Genomic DNA, 22,571 nt, shown 5'->3' on the forward strand with positions numbered 1-22,571 from the left:
AAAAAGTGGTTATCTTGGGAGTGAGGAAAGATTACTCTACATACCGTGTGAATGACTTGTGCACATTACTTTTTATAGTAACATTAAAATGAGGATTTAGAGTTGATCTGATGGGTAGAAAATACCCCATTTTATGAGCCAGAAAGGGCAAACATCGGACCTTGCATCCCGGCCTTCCATTTCCTCTTTAGATAAAATATAATGCAATTTCTACTTTTTTCAGAAAGCGTCACACACAAAAAAATAAGTGAAGGGGCAATTGGACAGTGGGAAGCTGCAAGGGTTGATTATTCAAAAGGAGAGGTAAGAGTCACAGAGGGAAAGAGGAACGGGAGCTAATGCTAGAAGTGCTAACTGTACAGTGGCATAAATGCACATGGTTTTATAATCATTTCCAGTAATCTAACTGCTTGGCTGACTCAGACTGCAGTTCTCCCTTATGGCCAAAGAGACCATGAGGTCAACAGCAAACAGAGTAAGTGATCTGTGGGATCATGGGTGAGTGGCAAGGAAATTGAAAGCAAGAGATTACTCATAAAAACAAAAAAAAACAGACAACTACTCTTGATAAGGTCAAAGAGATGGTATTTTACAGAATAAAAAACTGAATAAGCAGGAAAGCAAGTTTAATATTTCAAAAGCCAAACTGTTCTGGAATACAAGGTTAGAGCTAGGAGAAGGCACTGAAGTTGAGGTGGCCCAGAAACAGAAGGACGAGTAAGACTAAGAGTAAAAAATAATGCCACAAGCCAAACGGTAATGTCTCACAAAACGAAAGATGAGGGAATGACCGGGAGAATGGTAGACGGCAGCAAAGACCAGGCTCAGGGGGTGGGAGAGACATGCAGCAGGCCGACAGGAAGTGTTTCAGACCAGGACAGCAACGTCATGCTGTCGAATCAGCAACGGGCTGGGGAAGAACGCCCAGCAGCAACCTCAGAGCTCAGTGCACAGGCCCTGCGCAGAGGCGCCGGCGAGTCCAGCCCTGGCCACGTTCACCTGGACTATCTCTGCTAGTCACTGGACGCTTTGGCTTCTCAGCTTCATTACAGCCTTCACCACAGGAAGGTATTCTTTTTTTCTTCTCTCACTTCAGATTAAGAAATAATCCAATACCCTGGCAGTAGAAACACCTAGTGATAAATAATTGGACACTTACCCCTACTTTCCGTAACAGATCCCCCACGATGTTGAGTGCTGATATCCTTGCAGAAGGAGTTAGTGGACTGGTACCAAAACCATTTGGTATAGCTAGAGAAAAATAAGGTGAGTGATTACACATATCGTTCTCTTTACACTGGGATTTTGTTGTTGACGTTACAAAGTAGAATACACTCAATGCAAAATCAACATACTATTTCAAACCATGCATAAGTATAGAGTGGAAATAACACAAATAGATTTAACCATTCTCTGATGGATATTTAGATTATATCCAATTTTTCATAATTACAAATAATGCTACAAGACATATATCCTTAAACATCTAGACAAGTATTTCTGGAGAAAAAATTCCTAAAAACAGAACAGGTCATACCAAACTGTTCTGAAATACATATGCCCATTTTCTTCACCTCTATAGATATTGCCAAAATGGTCTCTAAAAAAGCTGTGCCGGGGCCGGCCCAGTGGCGCACTGGATAGTGCGCCGCTTGGGAAGCGCGGCGGCACTCCCGCNGTATTTCTCTTTCTGTGCAGGCCTATTTATTTTTAAGAGATGATAATGGCATAATGATTAAGAGCTCTTGAGCTAAATGCTAAACCGCTGTATACAAATCCAATTCTGCCATTTGGTAACCATGTGACCTTGGGTTAGTCGGTATTTCTCTTTCTGTGCAGGCCTATTTATTTTTAAGAGATGATAATGGCATAATGATTAAAAGCTCTTGAGCTAAATGCTAAACCGCTGTATACAAATCCAATTCTGCCATTTGGTAACCATGTGACCTTGGGTTAGTCACCCATATGTAAAAGGGGGCAAATAGCACTTACCTCATAAAGTTGTTGTGAAGTTTAAATTAGTCAATATACTTTAAAAATGTCAAGCACACGGTAAGTACTCAATATGATCTGCAAGCTGCAAAACCTAGACAAATCTGAATTGACAGCTTTAGGATTCCATTCTAAGGTTCTATCTAGTGGCTACTAGTGGTTTTTCTGCTTATCTGGATTAAAATAACACACTGGCTGATGGTAAAAAGAACATTCTCCATGTTCTACTCATCAGTTACTCTGGATGTCACTTTTGAAAATGGCAGATGCTGAAACATGTGACAGAATGGGCATGTCCATCCAAGCCAGTCTTACGTGAGTCTGAACGGTAACTTGACGATTCTCTGTATATTCTGTGTATAAAGACCTCATGATATGGTAAGTGACAAAAGCAAGAAATCAAACTGGTTTTAAATATGATCCCAAAATTTGTGTGTGGCAACTTGTGTGTACACAAATACACACACGACAGATAAAAACCCAAAAATGTTAATGGTAGTTGCCTTTAAATGGTAAGGTTACAGATGGTTTTTATTTTTTTTCTTCTCTGTGTTTTTAAAATTTGTAGATGACTTTTTCTTTTTTTCTTTTCTACGTTTTTAAAATTATCTACATGAATATATATTACTGCTATACTCAAAAATAAACTCTCCTTAAAAACCTTTAACTTTTCAAGTTAAATCAAGTTTATTGTCTTAAATGCAGCCATCATCTCATTGTTTTCTATGTATGAATGGCCTAGGAAAACAATCCTTTCTTCTGTTTCACATAACACTATGACGGGTCTTCAAAAAGTTCACAGAAAGTTTGAATTATCTAATTCCACTTTTACATAAATTTTTTGAAGTACTCTCATAGACTTAACAAACTTTCAAAATGAAATTGCTGTTTAAATCTTAGCAATCGCTGCTTTGTCAACAAACCCTTCTAAACTGATAATCTAACATAGCCTAAAAGACATTACAAACCTTTCGGTGAAGGAAAACTGTTTTCCGTTCCTTTGCCAACAGGAGTAGCTGGCAAAGAGAGCGAGGCTTGGACAGCAGAATCCATCTTTTCACAGTCTAGAGTTGGAGAACTAGGAGCCGACTTTCTGGTTACTTCCTGTTGTCTTTCCCGAACTGCTAGTTCTTGCCTTAAGTCTGGAAAATGTTACAAAGGCAAAGTAACATCTGAAATGTCATAAAGACATTCTTTCTAAATCACTATTTCTCAAAAATAAATTTTCTACAAGTATATAATAACTTGCATTTCTAGGTGAATAGAAATGACAACTCTATTGTTTAAATGACCTTTTAGAATTTAAAAATGCTGTAACCTAAAAGAACAGCCACCTATGCTCATATGCAAGAAAGAGGGCAGCATCCAAAGTATAATTCATAGTGAACTTATATGACACAAAAACAGATATTCTTTTCCAACTCATTTGCTTTCACTTTGAAATAATGTAGTTTGGGATTACTGCTAAAAATCAATGAAGTGCATTTTTGTCATTTCAAATGAGTTAGTATTTTTTATTAATTATCACTATGAAATACCTTGTTTTAAAAAAGTATTCAGAACAGTTTAAAATTTTTTTCTTACTTTCAAATATTGAATTTTTAACTCAAAGTTAAATTTTATTTTCTAATTATGCAACTAACCTATAGAATATCTGGTTATGTTAAAAAAAGATACAAAGTTACCCCACTTCTGGGTATATATCCAAAAGAATTCAAAACAGGATATCAAAGAGATACTTGCACACCCATGTACATAGCAGCATTATTCACAACAGCCAAAAGAGGAGGCAATCCAAATGTCCATCCACAATGAATAGATAAAGAAAACAGATACATACAATGTAATATTCAGCCCTAAAAAAGAGGGAAATCCTGTCACAAGCTACAACATGGACGAACCATGAAGACATTATGCTAAGTGAAATAAGCCAGTCATGAAAAGACAAATACTGTATGATTCCACTTATATCTAAAGTATCTAAAGTAGTAGAAGTCACAAGAACAAAAAGCAGAACTGTGGTTATCAGAGGCTGAGGGAAGAGAGAAATAGGGAACTGCTGTTCAATGGGTTTCATTTCAGTTTGCAAGATGACGAAGCTCTAGAGATCTGTTACGCAACAGTGTGCATATATTTAACACTACTGAATCGGACACTTAAAACTGGTTAAGATGTTAAATTTTATGTTGTGTGTTTTTTACCACAATTATAAATAAATAAATAAGATGCAAAGTTAATATTTTATATATTATTTAAATTATGAGAAGCCCTTACATGAATATACCATTCCCCTAGGGGAAAAACAAAAAGAAAAAGGCATGAAAAGACAATCTTTAAATGAGTCAATAAACACTGAACAAAAAGTTTCACAAGTAGCAATCAAAGAACTACAAATTAAAAATGAGATAGTAATTATCAACTCTGAAATGGAATGATTTTTAAATAATTTTTAAATGTATTTTTATTATTAACAAGGCAGGTAAAGAGTGTGACAAGGACACTCTCAGTCACTGCCAGAGGGAGTGGAAAAGTACCAACTTATGCAAAAAGTAATTGAGCAGTATGTATTATACCATTAAAACATTCATGTCCTTTGCTACTTCTAAGCATCTCTCCTAAGGAAACCATCAAAAATAACTCCTAAATATTATGTATGAGGATTCTGGTCACAGAACTATTTATAGCAAAAAAATTAACCACTAATAATAAACTCATTAAATAAAATATAGCTATACAATACAATATTTTAACATTCTTAAAAACCGGTTTTAAAAGATTTTTTAATGGCATGAATTATATTCACTATATTAAGTAGTGAAAAAAAGGAAAAAAGAAAATGTATGTGTATGTATAGTCATAAAAAAGACTGGAAATAAATTCACCAAACTGTTAGTGGGTTCTCTCCAGATAAAGTGATTGATAGTGACTTTTATTTTATTCTTTATATTCTACATTCTAAAATGCATAAGAAAAAAAGGAGCAGGGAGGAAAAATTTCAAAGGAAAGTATATATTAACTATATGTATAATATGTGAACAGCAATATGTACACATACATAGTGTCAGATGTACAACATGAGATTATTCAGGTAGAAGCAATAAGCAAAAAAAGAGCAAGCCAAGCAGTACATGCACAGTGGTAGTCGTTAACGCTTTGGAAAACAGAACAGGGTTTGAATCCCAGCTGACAAACTAGATTACCTAGTACAGAAACAAAGACAGCAAGGAAAAAAAAGAAACAATAAACAGAATAATTGGTGAACTTTCAGAAGGCAAGAACAGACCTGTGGTTATTAAAGGAGGGGAAAGGAGAGGGAGAGGAAGATTAAGAGAGAAACTGGTTAATGGACACAAAGAATGAGTATATTTTGTAATGACGAATATGCCAACTATCCTGACATGATCATCACATATTGTACACAAATCTGTATCCCACAAATATGTATAATTATGTATAAAAATATATATGTAATATATGTATACAAATATGTATAAAAAAAGAAAATTATAGATTATCTCAGACAAAACTCAAACTCTCTGTGCCTCAGTTTTCTCATCTATAAAATGGAGATAGTATTGCCTACCTCTTAGCATTGATGATATAGGTATTAAATAAAAAGATTAAAAGCACTTCTTAGCTCTGTGCTTCAAGAAGTATATAAAAGCGCAGCTTAAAAAAAAGTTGATCCTTAAGTGCACTCTGGTTAAGGGGCAGTAAGGTAATAGATAAATATCCTTGTTTGGATTTCTTTTGGGTTTTTTTTTTTTTTTTTTGGTGGCTGGCAGTACAGGGATAGAACCCCAGACCCTGGTATTATTAGCACCACATTCTAACCAACTGAGCTAACTGGCGAGCACTGGCCAAATATTCTTTAAGTTAGAAATTTTACCTCTTGCTTCATCCTTTAACCTCTGTACAGACACCAACAAAGATTCTTTTTCATCAAGTTCACTTTCTAAAAATGCATTTCGTTCAATGGCCTGATTTAGCCTTTGTTCAAAGTCTTCCAGTGAAACTATTGTTGCCCTAAAAAAAAAAAAGACATTAGAGTCCATGAATTAAATAACATGCGCAAATAGCTACTACAAAAAAAAACTGTCATCTCGTGACATTTTCTCACCTAGCCAGCCTGTGGCTCAGTTCAAAGAGGATGATCTCACCCCCACCCCCACCTCCACCCCCACGACCTCCGCTGGCATTTAGTGTCTCTACTATCATTTGGGCCATTCACTACACAGTATTCTCTTAAATTCCCATCTAAATTCCTTAAAGTTTCTTAAAGAAAGGCCATTTGCTACACTATTTATATCTCCATTGGATTTTAAACATAATACAAACAAGTTTACACATTTTCAGGAAGAAAACTTTACAATCACTTTAAAGTAGTAAGAATTAACTAAAATTGTTTTAGAACCTTAGTCCCAGGTCCCAGTCCATTTATTTCTTGCCAACACTTTTCTTCTTCCTGAACTTTTCAGTCATTCATTCAACAAACATTAGCATGCACTTACTCTGTGCCCCTCCCACCATGTGCAGTCCACTACAGAAATAAAATTCTCTGACCTCAAGTTAGAACTCTTAATGCCACGTTCAATCTTATCAATTCCTGTCAACTGCCGAAATGTCTCTCAATTTCCTCTTCAATCTTCTGCCCCAACCTTCTCCAATCTTCTGCCTTAATTCTTTATCCATCTCCTGGATTACTCTTAAATGGTCTTCACATCTCCTCCCTGCTTCGAATTCCTCAATATTATCTTCTCAGATCAAAATCTGGTACTAATACTTAATTTTCTTCTGCCCCAACCTTCTCCAATCTTCTGCCTTAATTCTTTATCCATCTCCTGGATTACTCCTAAATGGTCTTCACATCTCCTCCCTGCTTCGAATTCCTCAATATTATCTTCTCAGATCAAAATCTGGTACTAATACTTAATTTAAAAAAATCTTAAAGAACTCCCCATTGCCTATAGTGACTTTCAAACATAGCACACACAGTTCTTCACAACCTGGCCCCAGACACCTTCCAGTCTCATCTCATTCAGCCACACTGTCACACACACATCAAAGTAAAATATTAGTACCTCAAGCACATTCCTGCTTCCCTGCCTTTGCATCTGTCTCTTCACCTGGTTAACTTCTCTCCCTCCTCATAGATTCAGCTCCAATATCTGCAAAGACTTCCCCAGTTCCCCCAGGTGCTCTGGGTGCTCCCATGTCTATGCCCTAGAACAGCTTGTACACTTCTTTTATTAGAGCATTTATCATAGTGAATGTTCGTATCTGTCACCCCCAAGGGCAGTGACTAGCTTAGCTTAACTCTGTATCCTCAACCCTAGCATCATGTCAGTAACATAAGAGTCACTCCGTAAGTATTAAGGAAAGAAATACCAGGCAATAATTGTAACCTAATAACTGTTTAACATAGTAATTGTAACATAAGGAATTAAGTTTGGAATGGTTAAGAAACAACTAATTACAGATGCTTGAAAGCTCGACAACAGTAATAATAGCAGCCCACTGTAGATTGTTTATGAAAACTGTAATAAAAGCAATATTTTGAAAAAATCTGTCAGTATTAAAACAGAAGAGAATGAAAAGGAATAAAAATATACAGACAGATCAGTTAGGAGAAAACTGCAGAATCCAGGAATAAGATGAGAGGGCTACAGAAAACATGGCAGTATTGAGAACACAGAGGGAAGATGGAGAAACACAGGAGACATGTTTTCAGGAAAAAGCAATAGGACCAACAACAGTACATGAAAGAAGAAGGAGAAAGGAAAAAACTGAAAGAGAAAAGCTTGGAAGGGCATTATCGGGCAAGACAAAGATTTTTGGTTCCTTTCCATCCAATGAGTCACAGGTGACATGAAATACCAAAAGGCAATGTTCAGGGACTAAGATCTAGATGGTAGGTTGAGCCTAATGATACAGATTTTAATCACCGACTGCCAACCGTGGTTAGTCTGACAAAATGCACAGCATTCGTAGTTACCGTTTTGCTCGCTCCAGGTCGTCATTGGCCTGCTCCAGCTCTCTCACGTACTTATGCAGCTGCTCCTTAATGGCACGAGTCTGACTTAAATCATCTTCTAGTACTGAGACCTGCTTGTAGCTCTGTGCATACTGATGTTCCAGTTTCTCCTGAAGGCATGGGTTATAGAGAGGAAAATGTGTCATTAATATACAGCCTTCTGTAACAAAGGATGTAACCTACGTTAAAGGAGGAAGAAAAGTCCAAAGAATTCACCCACAAGCTGAATTGTGGGGTGAGTTCCCTTTCTCCTTTTTATACTATTTAAAAAACAACTAAATGACATATTCACTTTAACTGCCTTCACTCATACAAAATTTAGATAGTCAACCATTCTCCTCTCAGAAAGAAATCTAATAAGGATCTCTTAAAAAAACAGTAAAATAATGAAACCCTTGCCTCAAAATTTCCAAATGTGATGGCAGAAACTCTGGGTTCTAAGGCTGGATGCAGCCCAGGGTAAGCACACAGAAGTAGACAGCCACTCAGAGTTCAAATTGCCTAGACCTTACATACCCTTCCTGACCTTTCCCAAACCCACCTGCTCCCCACATATGAAAATACCCATAAGTATTGGCTAAGGCAGGTGGTGAAGAACAGAGAAACAGGTTAATCCTTTTACTCTTGAAAATTCCCTTTAAGAAGGGAAAAAAATTTTTGACAGTTTTTTTATTGAAAGATAATTGATTATATATTTGTGGGGTACAGAATCAAATATCAATACATGTGGACAATACGTAATCAATCTTTGTGACCCTTAGTTTCTCGCCAACCCTCCCCTCCCCCTTTCCCACCTCTAATAACCACAGTTCTATTCTTTTTTTTTTTTTTTGCAAGTCTAATGTATTATTGTGATTCTTTCTTTCTTTTGAAGGGAAAATTTCAACCCAAACTAAACTCCAAAAAATCTGAAGAGGCTATTAACAAAAATGAAATAAATGCATAAAATTATAATCAGGCAGCTTTTGAAAATATAATCAAGACAGCTTTCGAAAACTATAGGAACCACAACACAATATAGCTAGGAACATTATAGCCAGAAAAGTGACAGCTACAAAGTTTCTAAAGTAAACTCCTAAACTCTAAACCACCTTTCCTTAGTTCCATAAAAGAAAATATTTTATTCAAAAGTTCACTTTAAGCCTCTTTTTTATATTTGTAATCTGCTACTCTTAAGCACCAACTGAAGAATACACTTCTCATTTTAATAAAATCCAGCACATTAGATACCAGCTTCTACTGCTACAATTACCTTTAGTGCCTCCACTTCGTATTTCAGTCTTTGGTTATCAGCTTGCAAGTCTCTGTTTCTCTGTTCAGCCTGTACTAATTGTGCCTCCAACTCTGCTTCTAATTCTCTGCTTCCTTCCTGGAATTCAACTAGCTCATCCCGAGCTTCCTGGAAGCTAATCAGAAATAAAGTGGGAAAGACGAGTTATAGTAGGAACCACAAGGATTATCTTGCAGATGATTGTATATCGAATCAATAATTTTTACCCGAATGCTAATGCTCTCATTAAATATACTAAACAATAAAGACAATTTGTTTTGCATCTTTTATTCTATATACTCAGAGTTAAATGAAAATGAGTTATAAACTCCAAAAGGACTCACAAATCAGTGATTACAGTTATTTATGAAAGTCTGTGTGGTTCAATACCATTAGCTTCATCCTCCATAGAACTTAGATTGGGGGGGGATGTATCTTTATTTTCACTAAAGGAACTTAAATTTGGCATTTCCTTCAATTGCGTTCAATAGAAATCACAGATATTCTCACATCACAATAGAGTTGTTGCAGATATCTGTATATATCATCTATTCTCACCACTATTTCAAAAGGTAGTTATTACACTCACCCCTAGATCTTTTTTATTTAATGCACTAATAAAGAAGTACATACTCGTATTACCATACCACAAATTAGTTTAATATTTAGATAACTTTTTTCATTATTACTGGTTTCCTTTGTAATTCTATTATTTAATTATACACGTTTAAAAATATTATTCTGAGGGCCGGCCCGGTGGCGCACTGGATAGTGCGCCGCTTGGGAAGCGCAGCGGCGCTCCCCGCCGAGGGTTCGGATCCCACATACAGACCGGTTCCCGCTCACTGGTTGAGCGAGGCATGGGAGCAACACCGGGTGTTGCGATCCCGTTGCCGGTCCCCGGTCCGGTCCGGGGGCGACACTGAGGGTTGCAATCCGTTGCCGGACACGGAAAAAGACAAAAGACAAAAAAAAAAAATAATTATTCTGAGAAGAGTTCCATAGGATTGGTTGCGATCCGTTGCCGGACACGGAAAAAGACAAAAGACAAAAAAAAAAAAAAAAAATTATTCTGAGAAGAGTTCCATAGGATTCCCCAGCCTATTAAGATTAAGAACCCATGCCACAGGTACACACCTTCACAATGGCACAATAGAATAGCTGGTTTCAGTGAAAACAATGAAATAGTAATAAAAGGTTTGATAAGGCTTAGGAAACTCGGTTAACCAAAGTAGGAAAGTGTATAAATATTTTAGAAAGATTTCATTTTTTAAAAAAAGGAAATTTAAGACAAGTTTTGGTGCTTAAAAGGACAAAAAGCTTCTCCAGTTAAGTTTTCCCAACTAAGTAAAATAATTGAAACTTTATAAAATGCTCCATACCCCTGAAACTCTTCCTCCTCCCTCAAAGCTTTGCTGGTTCGAGACACTGATTCAAATGCTTGCCTGAAGAGAATTACAGTCTGCTATATGGAGCCCTAGAAAGCTCGTCAGAATCCCCAAATAACCAAAATGATGAGGCGGAATCAGTGCACACAGAGCAGGCCAAAGATGGCCGAGTCTAGTAATAAGCATGAAAGAAGGCAAACTATCAGAAGAAATAACAGATGACACAGTTTTCCTACTAGTTTAATAATTTGAATATAAAGATGTACGGCATTTTCATAGTATTTAAATACAGGCAATGGTGTGACTATTTCTAGAATCTCAATCCAAAATCTGAAATCCTAAATTTAGCTGTTTAAAAAAAAAGCACAGGCTAGAAATGGTGTTTCCAAATGCCCTCCCTGTTTTTAGTAAGTTTTTCAACATTACCTTCGTTTATACTTCAAGCAAAGTTCCTTCCAATAAGCAGTTTCCTCCTTTAAACTTGAAAAATCTGGTATATCTTCACCATCCATGATCAAGAAAGCCTGTGAAATTTTACAGACAAACTGTTACAAATAGAGAACGTAGGAATCTAAGTCAAAGTATAAAATCTGGAACAACACTAAATCTGCAGCATTTTAGAGAGTTAAACATGGAAGATTCTAAGAGTGGTTTACTCTTTCATATAACTCAGGCACATAAATTGCTTCACTGCCCTATTCTCAGGGACCACCAATATTGTGGAGGAGGTCATGACAGGAGACAAGATCAACAAAGTCTTTGGTACGAAGCCACATGAGGCACTTTGGTTGCGGCACTAGGTTGTGGGTGACTTGGCCCCACAGTATCATCCTGCACACAGAGTTCTAGCAGTTGGTTTATGGCCAATTGGTTTTCTGGGAATCAGGTGACAGCAACAAGCACATTGTCAGAGATGCTGCTATTGCATGCCCTCCCTCGTACAATTGCTTCAAAACACCTACTTGGAATATTTTATGGCAGGTGACCCTACTAGGAGATCAGGCACCACATTTCAAATACTATTATCACATTTCTAAAAACTTCCTGTTAATTATCTAAGTCCAAAGTTTCCTCCAAAAGCCAACTGTTGGGGAAAATATAGGAAAATGGTCAGGACGCCTCATATGTTCAGAATCTTGCCAAACACTTGATGTAAATAGGCACGTGAACCCAGGTGCTCTTTGGTTACTGTCTAATGTAATTGTGCATGTGCACCCAGGTGTCCTGGGTTATGGACTTAAGTATAAAGGATGAGTGGCTCTGATCCACACACACCCCCATCCCTGGGATGCCCCCAGGGCAGGGGAGGGGGCCATGGGGAGGCCACTACTGCTGCTGGAGGCTGTTGCTGCAAGCTGTTGCTGCCAGAGCCCCTGGGACCCTCCGAGAGGCCGCTGCCACCGCCAGACCTGTGAGCTGCTGGACCTGTAAGCTACTGCTGCCATTGCTGAGGACTGAGCTCATGTCATCTGCTGATGGCTCCCAGGATCCTTCTCCAGTTACGTAGCGTGGACCTGCGTGTGAGGGATCTGGTGACCCAGCCTGGCATGTAAGGGGTCTGGTGACCCAGTCTGTACAATGGGTTTGAAGGGTCTGAGCCCTAGCCCTGACACAATACAAATGGAAACTTAGTATAACTAAAATAATGAAACATTTTGGCTTTAGTTATGATTTTTCTTACTTGATAACAGGCGTAGTTGTATAGCTTTGTAATTAGCGTAGTTATGGCAGGATTCTGGGCAGGTAAAAGAGCCGGGCAATTTGAGTAGTCATTGCAGGATGCCAAGCAGGTAAAGAAGCAGAAAGCCCCTTGGGAAGGGGAGGAAATGTGGCTACCCTTGGGTATGTGGTGCCCAGTGGCCGCTTTCCAGTTGTACAGGGTCTGGCTGTTGTTCCCTGTACTGCGAGTCAACATGGACTAGAAACCCCATGAAGCATCACAGTTTCAAGACTTGCAGCAGAAAGAAGACAGGTTGGAAGTGTGGATACATGCCCTGGAGGCTGAACTACAGCAATGGATCATCCTTGCTTCCGACACCGAAGACATATGACGAACCCGATGGTGAGCTGGGGGAGACTATGCGTCTCCTGGCACGACCTGCTCATCAGAAAGTGAAGCACGAGCAGCCTATGGGACCAGGCGGACCGGTAGACAACCCACAGGTGACCCAATTCACTACCTATATCCCATATACCCAGGTTAAATTGGTTGGCTTGGGGAAACAAAGTGGCAGAAACAGGGAGAGCCCCTGGCTGCTGTAGCTATGGGACCTAGCGGTGGATGGTGTAAAGTGCTTTGGAAACGATGTAGTAAATGCATGTCACGTTTGCCCAAAGGCAAATGGCTCACCAGGTACCACTTAAACCCGAGAAGGTGGATGGCATAATGTGCTTTGGGGAAGATGTAGTAAACACATGTTGCATTTGTCTGAAGGCAAACGGCTCGAAGGGTGCCACTTAAACCCAATGGCTCGACAGGTGCCATATAAACCCGAGAAAAGAGTGCCATATGCAGATGGACAGATGACCCGAGGATGGGTGCCCCTGCAGAATTTCAAGTATGTTTTCACCTGGTGAGAAGGTGGAAAAGTTAGTCTCCTTTACCAGTTGCCTGTCTCTGTAGCAGCAGTAACAGAATAGCCACAGATATGCACAGGGGTAGGACAGACACTCCTTGATGGACTGAGTGAATGCAGTTGTTCAAACTGTGTGGGTGAATGCTGCAGAACTGCCCGAGACTGAGTGAAAAGCCGGTGTAAGCAGAGCTGATAAAAGTGATTCAAGAGCCAGGATGGGGCAGCTAGATGCTAATAGCCAAGACAATGAGAAAAGGCCCTGTGGGCATTTCAGAAGTTTGGGAGAGCGCCCCTCCCATCATAGACCCATAGGCCTAAGAGAACTGAGTTTCTCTGGAGGACAGACCTGGGGCACCACTGCCCTCGGGAAACTGCTCCCTGCATCCCAGCCACTCTAGCTGGAGCAGACCTGCCTCAGGTGGTCCCAAGTGTGATTCGTTCAGCAGCTCTGAGAGCGTCGAAAACCTTGGTGGCACTCACATCGTGTTAAGTTTGCAGGCCAGCAGAACGTGAGAGCAGTGGAGGTGTGGCAGCCTCCACCCAGATTCCAGAGGATGTATGGAAAAGCCTGGGGACTCAGGCAGAGACCCGCTTCAGGGGTGGAGCCACTGCAGAGGTCACCTACCAGGAAATGTCTAGTGCAGCCGGGACAGCAGGGCTGCCTCCAGGAGCCCAGAACTGTGGGGCTGCTGGCCTGGAAAAGCTGCAGGCACAAGGGCAGCTCAATGGGCTGCACCTGGCAGAGCTGTAGGAACACAGCTGCCCAATGCTTTGGAGATCCAGATGCCCCAGTATGCTTAATATTTGCCCTGTTTGGGTTTCAGATTTGGGGGCCTATTTTTCCTGTCTATTCCTCCCTTTTGGAATGGGAATGTGTACCCAGTGTCTGTCCCACTGTATCTTGGAAGTAGATTTGTTTTAGATTTTTGCAGGTACACAGCTGAAAGGAGTTTTGCCTTTAGTCTCAGATGAGACTTTGGACTTTGGACTTTTGAGTTGGTGCTGGAACAAGCTACAGACTTTTGAGACTGTTGGGATGCAATCTGTAATATGTGAATGCAAGGGTCAGTTATCCTCGCTAAGGGAACACAACGGAAGATTCTGAACGTGTAGATTGTACAGCGAGGGATCCTGAAAGGGTGGATTGTAGGGGAAAATAGTCAGGGCCCCTCAGATGTTCAGAATCTTGCTGAACACTTGATGTAAATATGCACATGCACCCAGGTGCTCCTTGATTATCGTCTAATGTAATTGCACACGTGCACCCAGGTGTCCCGGGTTATGGACTTAAGCATAAAGGATGAGTGGCTCTGATCCACACCACCCCCCCATCCCTGGGATGCCCCACAAGGGGGCATGGGGAGGCCACTACTGGAGGCTGTTGCTGCAAGCTGTTGCTGCCAGGGCCCCTGGGACCCTCCGAGAGGCCACCGCCACCACCAGACCTGTGAGCTGCTGGACCTGTAAGCTGCTGCTGCCACTGCTGAGGACTGAGCTTGTGTCATCTGCTGACGGCTCGTGGGATCTTTCTCCAATTACCTAGCATGGACCTGCGTGTGAGGGGTCTGGTGACCCAGCCTGTACAATAGGTTTTAAGGGTCTGAGCCCTAGCCCTGACAATACAAATGGAAACTTAATATAACTAAAATAATGAAACATTTTGGCTTTAGTTATGACTATCTTTACTTGAAAACTGGCATAGTCTTATAACTTTACACGCACTAATCTCCAACTTCAATGATTTTTCACCTTGGTTCTTCTCCCAAGGCATTTGGGGGGGGAGGTCTTTTTAGTTAACCTTTCATTTGGACTAGCTACCTAAAACTCCCAAGTGATTGTCAGGCCAGATAGAATACCAAAGGCTTCAGGCCCATTCTAGATTCATGCCTATCATTTCCTGCCACCCCCTCCCCAAGCATCCTACTTTATATTCCAGCAATACTGTTCAAAATTGTCTTAACACACCATGAGCATGCATGGATGGTTTCTCTATCTGGAAGGGCTCTCCCTTTCTTGCATTTGGAAAGCTCCTTTTATCCTTAAAGTCTAGCTGTCACCTTTTCCAGAAAGCCTTTCCTGCTCTCACCTGGTTAGCATTAAAATCTCCTGTGCTCTTGGCTACCCCCCACAATGCTTTCACTTAACACATAGCAATGTGTTTGCTTACACCTTTGCACCCCCTACTATGCTGTGTATTAGTCTTATTTATTTTTGTCACAGCACAATGCCTGCACAATAGTAGATACTCAATATTTACTGAATTAAACCATAATTGATTCAACTAATCCATACTAGGCAGCAAGGACTCGAGACCAACTTTAAAAATAAATTAAAAATCTGGAGATGTAGAGAATTTGGAGTTCACCTAGCATGATTCACTCGTGAAGGTTTAGGAAAAACCCAGTCACAAACAAGAATAAATATAGTGTTCCAATTTCAGGGTGGGTATATCAAAGACGTATAAGAGTGGTTTTTAATGAAATAAAACTCAAATGTAACTGTATACACTTAGTTTAATTCCTTTGAGGACTACTGCAAATTTCTTTCTCAATCAAGTCTTTCCTGACCACACCATCTATTATTACCCTGACATCTGTTAGTCAGTCTTCCAATTATCTTAAATTACCAATCATCTTGAAAGTTCTTTGAAAGAAATGGATCCTTGACATACTTTGCATCCCTTCACAGCACCATGCATAACACCTTGCTAAGAGAAAGCGCTTAATCTTACAAACATTTACTGAACATCTACTATGTCAGACATTGTTAAGCACTGGATAAATATTTATTGATGAAATACACCCTCCTCCAATCTGACTAGCACACTTTTACTAGCACACTTTTGTCTGCATTATTCTACTCTTGGAGATACCTTTAGAGCATGACAGCACTTTAAAATGTAAACCCCACAGGGTTTGGAGTCCTGTTGAGGCTGTGTTCTAGGGTTCCAACTCCACCATTAAATTACTTAACACAAACTGCTTAATCTCTTGAGAGGGTCTGAGTTTTTTCACCTAAGGAGGGTTTGAACTATACTGGATGACTTATACTGTTTCTTCAAATATGTTTACCATTTAGTAAATAATACTGATTATTTTTATAACCCTATCCCTTCATCAAAGTTCCCAATTCCCACTCCACTTTCCCAGATGTAGGGACAATCTTATTTGTAACTGTAAGGTGTGAATGAGGATGAGGCCATCCAGCAGCAAGAGGTATCTGTATTTCAAAAGAAGATCCAAAGCACCTACAGGCACTGTCACATGGTATCAATAACTCCTTAGAGTTGCTGCCTGAGTCTCTTTGAGGGGAGGGACATATTTCATATTAACAACTCAGATGAAGGTAGAATTACAGGACATATGAGAAAAGCATCTAGGGATGACCAACAATCCGTGTGTCCCTTGAATGCTCTACATAAGGTCTTTCCCTACAATGCCCGAAAAGTTGTGATTACATTTGAAATCTATAAATCCAGCCCTAAAGAGGCTGATTATAAGCTCATGCACACTGGTCCTCAGTAGATGCTACCATTTGAACACTGGCAACTACATATCATTGTGCAGCTCAAATATTCAGTTTCTGATATACAATCCAATAAATCATGGTTTCGCAAAATGTTATGAAGACCAGGGGTGACACAAGAAGCAAGGTTCTGCTGCTACTTACTCTACCTTAAATAAGAAACATTTGAAGAGGAAAGGGGTTAAGTCTTTCCAGCTAGTTCCTTGAGGGCAGGACCTGTGTCTTATTTATAAACCCCTCTTCGATAAATATCTTAATTGACTTATAATCTTTCTTTATTTCCTCTTTACTTTCAAAGCACCACTTTCCTTTATTAGCATCTAAATTCCTATTTTAGGAATGGAGTAAGTAAAATAGTTTGTGTGTAGTTTTATTTCTACCTCACAATGCACCACCATGTATTAAACCAAGATTATAAAACCAATCGTTCTCAGTTGTACAAAATTAGCAGTCTGATGCATGCCAAACCACACTCAGTTACTTGTATGGGCTCCACATCAAAGAACAGGGAGCTGATGGGACTTAATGGGGAGAACCTTGGAAATACCACTGCACACTAGCTACCTCAAATAATCATCATCCAGTCCTTCAGTCTTAAATATAAATGGACAACCAAAAACCACCAGACAAATGAGAAAACACAGTAGCATTTATAAGAAAATCCTAGGAACCTACTGAACTGAGAGGAAACAGATAATTCAGGAAAATGAGAGAAATTTTTTTCTCATACAAGAACTCAGGAGGGTTACCTCCCACACATTTCCTGAGACAGTTACAAAATAAGGGAGAAAATCATGACCTGGACAACACAGGAAGCAGGAAATAGTGGCTCCAGCCCAGGACCACGAAGAAGAGAAGTCCCAGGATGAAGCCTTGTCCATCAGGCCCAGAGAGCAACTCAGAAACATGGATGGCTCCAAGAAAAATGAGAATCCATAGAATGGACAGCATGACTGAGACACTGCATAAATCTGAGGCTGTGGTGAAGGCACATACTCTTTATCAATAAGAAAAAGAACAATTGAAAACCTCAGAAAATTTTTTAAAAAATCAGTGGAAGTCTTAATGCTTACATAGAATTTGTTTTAAATTAATGACCTCAAGTCTAAAATTTTTAATGTACTGACTTTATATTACTTTAAGCACATGGGATAGGTTCTATAACTTTATAGCCATCAATATTCCTATTTTTGACCTTAAATTTGCCATAAATTTCATGTGTTATTCCCCTGTAAGTTTCCAGGATTTGGTGAATAAGTTTGTATTCTCTTTTTCTGCCCTTTCTGATTTTGTAGATTTTGATGCTAATACCTCTCAGCCTTGATCTTCCCAAAGTGAATATAGTCTTTTTAGCCCATAATCATTTAGCAGCCATCTCTGTCCCTTACTTAAATATTTTGTTGTCATGCCTGTTGTCATATATGCCCCTAGATTACCTACCTGCCTTTCTGGAGCTGAGTGCTACTTCAGCACTGGACATTTCAGCACTGGACATTTTATTCACTGGTAGAATAATTTCTCTTCTCTCTGTTACTATGCAGCATTTGATGATATTGCTGACAGTGTGGTCCACAGGCCAGTGTCCTTATGGAAGTTCCTAATGACTGTTAGATGCCTTCCTTGACATCTAACATTTATTTGGATGTATTTGAATGTGGAGTCAATCCTTCTACAAATAGAGTTAGGATTTTTTTTTTTTTAATCTATAAATGTTATTCAAATGCCCACTTTGAAACTTTTCTGTGTATGGGCTGTTTTTTGTTGTTTTGACCCATTTATACAGTATCAGAGGATCTATGGGCAGTTATTGCTTCGAAGCACCATCAGCTAAGTAGTGATCCCTGAGGAACAGCACTGTTTATTCCTTTGGGTGCACTGAGAAGTATCCATTTGTCTCTGACTTTCAGATCTTTTTTTTTTGGTCTTTTTTCGTGACCGGCAACGGATCGCAACCCTCAGTGTCGCGCCTGGACCGGACCGGCCCGGCCACGGGATCGCAACCCTCCCTGTTGCTCCTGCCCCTCGCTCAGCCAGTGAGCGGCCGGTCTGTATGTGGGATCCGAACCCTCGGCGGGAGCACCACCGCGCTTCTCAAGCGGCGCACTATAGCAGTGCGCCACCGGGCTGGCCCTGATTTTCAGATCTTGAACAGGGACATATTCTTAATATCACTACCAGCTTTTCCATCAGTGTCCCCAATGACTAGGTTTTAAATAGCCTTTTGCAGGAAACTTCTTGGGAATCTAGTTCTATTTCTTGCATCCTCTTTGTCTAACTACTTTCTTCAATGTCAAATAACTCTAGCAAAATTATTTTATTGTTTTTACTTCCCACACACTTCATTTTCTTGTTGAATCTTATGTGAACTGAATGTTGACCACAATTTTTCTAATCACCAGGCTACTTTCACAACTTGCTTACTGACCCTTCAAATAGTATTGTAACCTGTGCCAGAAATGTTTTACTAAAATGACCATCATCTTTTCCAGAAAAAATAAAAATGAAAAACATTTAACCAAGAATAAGTCATAGGAGCGGCATAGCAGTAGATAAAAGCCCAGACCCTGAAACCAAACTGCCTGGGTTTGAAAGTAGACTCCTCTACTCAATAGTTCGATTAACTTGGCAAGTTACTTCACTACTCAGTGCCCCATTTCCTCACCTGTAAAATGGAGATAATCATCGAAATGAGATTGTTACACAGATTAAGTGAGTTAATATTCGTGAAGTACTTAGAAAAGAGGCTAGCAGATAGTAAATACAGCATAAGTGTTCATTAAATTATAAGAAATTGGTAGTTCAATAGTGGACTTTTGAAGTATGACCATGAAGTAAACAGGTTTCAGAATTTAAAACATACAAGTGATTCCTTAAAATGAACAATTTCAGGAAGCTATATGCATATTCCAGTGATACCACCATTACTGAAAACATTTCTAAAACTCTTTTTGGAATAGCCTTGAAGAGCCAGATTAAGATCTAAGCAAAAAGTTCTTACTTTGTGGTCACAATCATTTCTATCCCTTCCTACCTGTTATGATCCAGCTTTATCACTCTAATTTTATTTAGCAGACTTCCCTCTTTAAAAACCAGATTCTTTATAAATAACAGAAATTTGCTACCACTGCAGATATTTAAAAGACTTTCAGGGGCTGTAAGGACAGTTTGTTCAGTTTGCTTCAGGTTACACTGGGAGGATGTGTTCACTGTGTTATTTGAAACTTTGTAACTGGAGATATTAAGGCTATAGAAAGTCAGCCAACATGCAAAAATATACCGCTAAAAAAAAAATGTTCTAATGGTACATCTACAATTTTCTGAAGCTGGAATGAAAGCAGATAATTATGTATTCTCTACCCCTCCCCCCGCCATCCTCCCTTAATACCAGGTCTCGTACGAATGGAATATGAGTCTCAAAAGTATAACTTTTACATCAGGTATTATCATACAGTGTACAACCTTCAGATACCAAGCAACTGACAACTCACTAAGGTTTAAAACAACCAGTCCAAAACGCCTTATTTACAAGGAAACTACTCTTTGTACATGGTAAGAACACCTATTTTATATGATATCACCTTCTTGTTAACAGTAGAACGGACTAATGAGGCTGGAAGAGTTCTTTCAGAACTCACTGTAGGTAAAACATGTTTTTTACTGAAATTCTATTTCTTCCAACGGTGATACTTACAGAATTCTTAACTTTTCACAATCTGTCATAAATATGGGCTTTCTTTTGGTCCTGACAATCGAACTTCTTTTTCTGCCTTATGTAGTGCTTGCAAACTTACATCAGAAGTGATTTTAAGAATTAGTAACCAAATTTATCTCAGCTTGGTTTAAAATGAAAATAAAAATAAGTTTTGCAGATGTCATGAAAGGAAGATGTAAGTTTTTACTGAGGTTTCTACTTAATAAAAGTGCTCCTTATTCAATGTATTTAATTTAAAAGGTCAGAACAGAACAATAGCTTCAGAAAATTTAGCAATTTCTATTTGGATCCATCACCATCTAACCAGAGCTAGCCAAGGGTTTTCTTTGTTCCTTATGCACTCCGATTTTAAATAATAATGATTTTAATAATAATTCAGAAGAGATAATTCAGTTTCCCTTTACTTCTCTTCAACCCATGACTTAATGTCACATTTTGCCCACCAGCTTCATGATTTAGCAAAGCCATTACCCCATCTCCTAAGTGCATTAAGAGCAACACAGTTTTTCAGACAAAATAATTAACCAGTAACCCTCGAACAAGCTTCAGAGTAAGATTTTTTTCATAACTGAGCAGCAGTTCTTATGTTAGGTCAATATGCTCAAAAAGAATTGAATAAGTCATCTATTAGCTTCCGGTATATATTTGGCAAGTCAAATTTTCTGCCTTGCTTTCTAGCTGAAAGGGGTATTAACAACCCCACGAAAAGAAACCAGAACTTAGAGCTTAGAAATGTAAATTCTGATCCGAGCTAAGCCACACACCAAGTATAAATCACTTAATTACCCTGCACCCTTCCCCTGGCTCTATTTCCTCATTCGTCAAATGTCGATAACAGAACCAGTCACCACCAGAGGGTGACGAGGTGCAAAAGAGATAGCGAGAGTGTCCTGAAAGGTACAAAGGCACTACAGACACGGAATGCAATCATCAGTACTCAAAGAACCCTCACTTCCTTGGCAAGACGTAAAGAGCTACTTCGTGGCTTACCAGCAAAAACAGAGGCGAGCACAAGCAACCCGACCCCGCTGGTGACACTTTCCCAACTCCAAGGGGCGGGGGGAGGGGGTGTTAGTGATTAGCAGTTCCGGAAGGGAAGTCACGGGGATGCCAATCCAAACTCAATGTGGTCAGCTCCTGCCCTCGCCCCCCGCGGGAGAGAGGCGCCGAGAGATCAAAACCCAGCCCGGCTCAAACAACCCTCGCAGCTGAAGGGGTTTGGGGAAGGGTAGAGGGGGAGGACTGGGCGCGCCGCTGCCACCTCCGATGAGCCACTCCTCGCGCCACCAGCGCCCGGCCCACGGTGCCACGTCCCGGCCTCCGACCCCGCCATCCCTCACCCCACCCCAGGACGAAGGCACATCCTCCGGAGGCCGCCGGGCTCTCTCCCCTGGTGGGCCACATCTTGGACCAGGGTGGGGAGAGGACAGTTAGAGCGGTTGGAACACTTGCCCCCGGACTGCAAACCCCAGAACCGTCCCCGGCCCGGCTCGCCCCGGTAGGGCCTCAGACACAGCCCCTGGGCCGGGCAAGCACCCCAAGGGCAGGCCTCGACCCCCTCGGGAGCGGCCACGCACTGCAGGCTCACCTCCAGTGTGTCAAAAGCGCATGTTCGCCACTGCTCGACCAACGTCTCTGCTCCGCTGGCCTGGCCAGGCCCGCCCAGCCGCTCAGCTCCGCTCCCCTCGGCAGCCCTGAGCTCCACTCCGTGCAGCTCCACGCCCGGCTCCTCCCCGACACGTCAGGGGCTGCCTGGGTGTCCGAGGCCATTCTGTGACGCATGGGGGCGGGGTTCGGAGCATGCGCGGGAGCGCGGGGCGGGGCCGGCCTTCCAGGGGGCGGTCCGAGCCCGGCGCGATGACGTCATCCTGGCGTTGTCCTTCTGCGCCGGCGCTGTCGGCCCCGCGACGGGTGGGTTGAAGTCCTTTGAGGCTCTTCGTAACTGTGCGCGGTGGGTGAGAAGTTACCTCCAGGTTTTCAGCCCCTAGTTCCCCTCACGTGTCCATGATTCAGTGTTTCCGTTTATAAAACGAGCTCATATTTCACCTCCGAGTCCACCGCCGACCACTCAGCA

General features: G+C 40.6%; 1 protein-coding gene across 2 annotated transcripts in view; it reads right to left on the reverse strand.

Annotated features, from left to right (window-relative positions):
• Positions 1–22,278, reverse strand: part of NDEL1 (nudE neurodevelopment protein 1-like 1) — a 37,396-nt gene extending 15,118 nt beyond the window's left edge. The window contains exons 1-8 of one of the 2 annotated variants that reach the window (XM_008591334.1): positions 22,178–22,267; positions 22,086–22,145; positions 11,111–11,208; positions 9,279–9,432; positions 7,988–8,136; positions 5,882–6,018; positions 2,961–3,134; positions 1,160–1,251 (exon numbers count right to left, since the gene is read on the reverse strand). In XM_008591334.1, coding sequence (XP_008589556.1) covers positions 1,160–1,251; positions 2,961–3,134; positions 5,882–6,018; positions 7,988–8,136; positions 9,279–9,432; positions 11,111–11,208; positions 22,086–22,145; positions 22,178–22,267 — 954 coding nt within the window. Of the gene's footprint in view, positions 1–1,159; positions 1,252–2,960; positions 3,135–5,881; positions 6,019–7,987; positions 8,137–9,278; positions 9,433–11,110; positions 11,209–22,085 lie in introns of both variants that reach the window. The other variant, XM_008591333.1, reaches the window with a different exon arrangement.
• Between the last annotated feature and the right edge of the window lie 293 nt (positions 22,279–22,571).

The sequence above is a fragment of the Galeopterus variegatus genome, unplaced genomic scaffold (assembly GCF_000696425.1).
Source record: "Galeopterus variegatus unplaced genomic scaffold, G_variegatus-3.0.2 Scaffold6841, whole genome shotgun sequence".
Taxonomy (NCBI): Eukaryota; Metazoa; Chordata; class Mammalia; order Dermoptera; family Cynocephalidae; genus Galeopterus; species Galeopterus variegatus.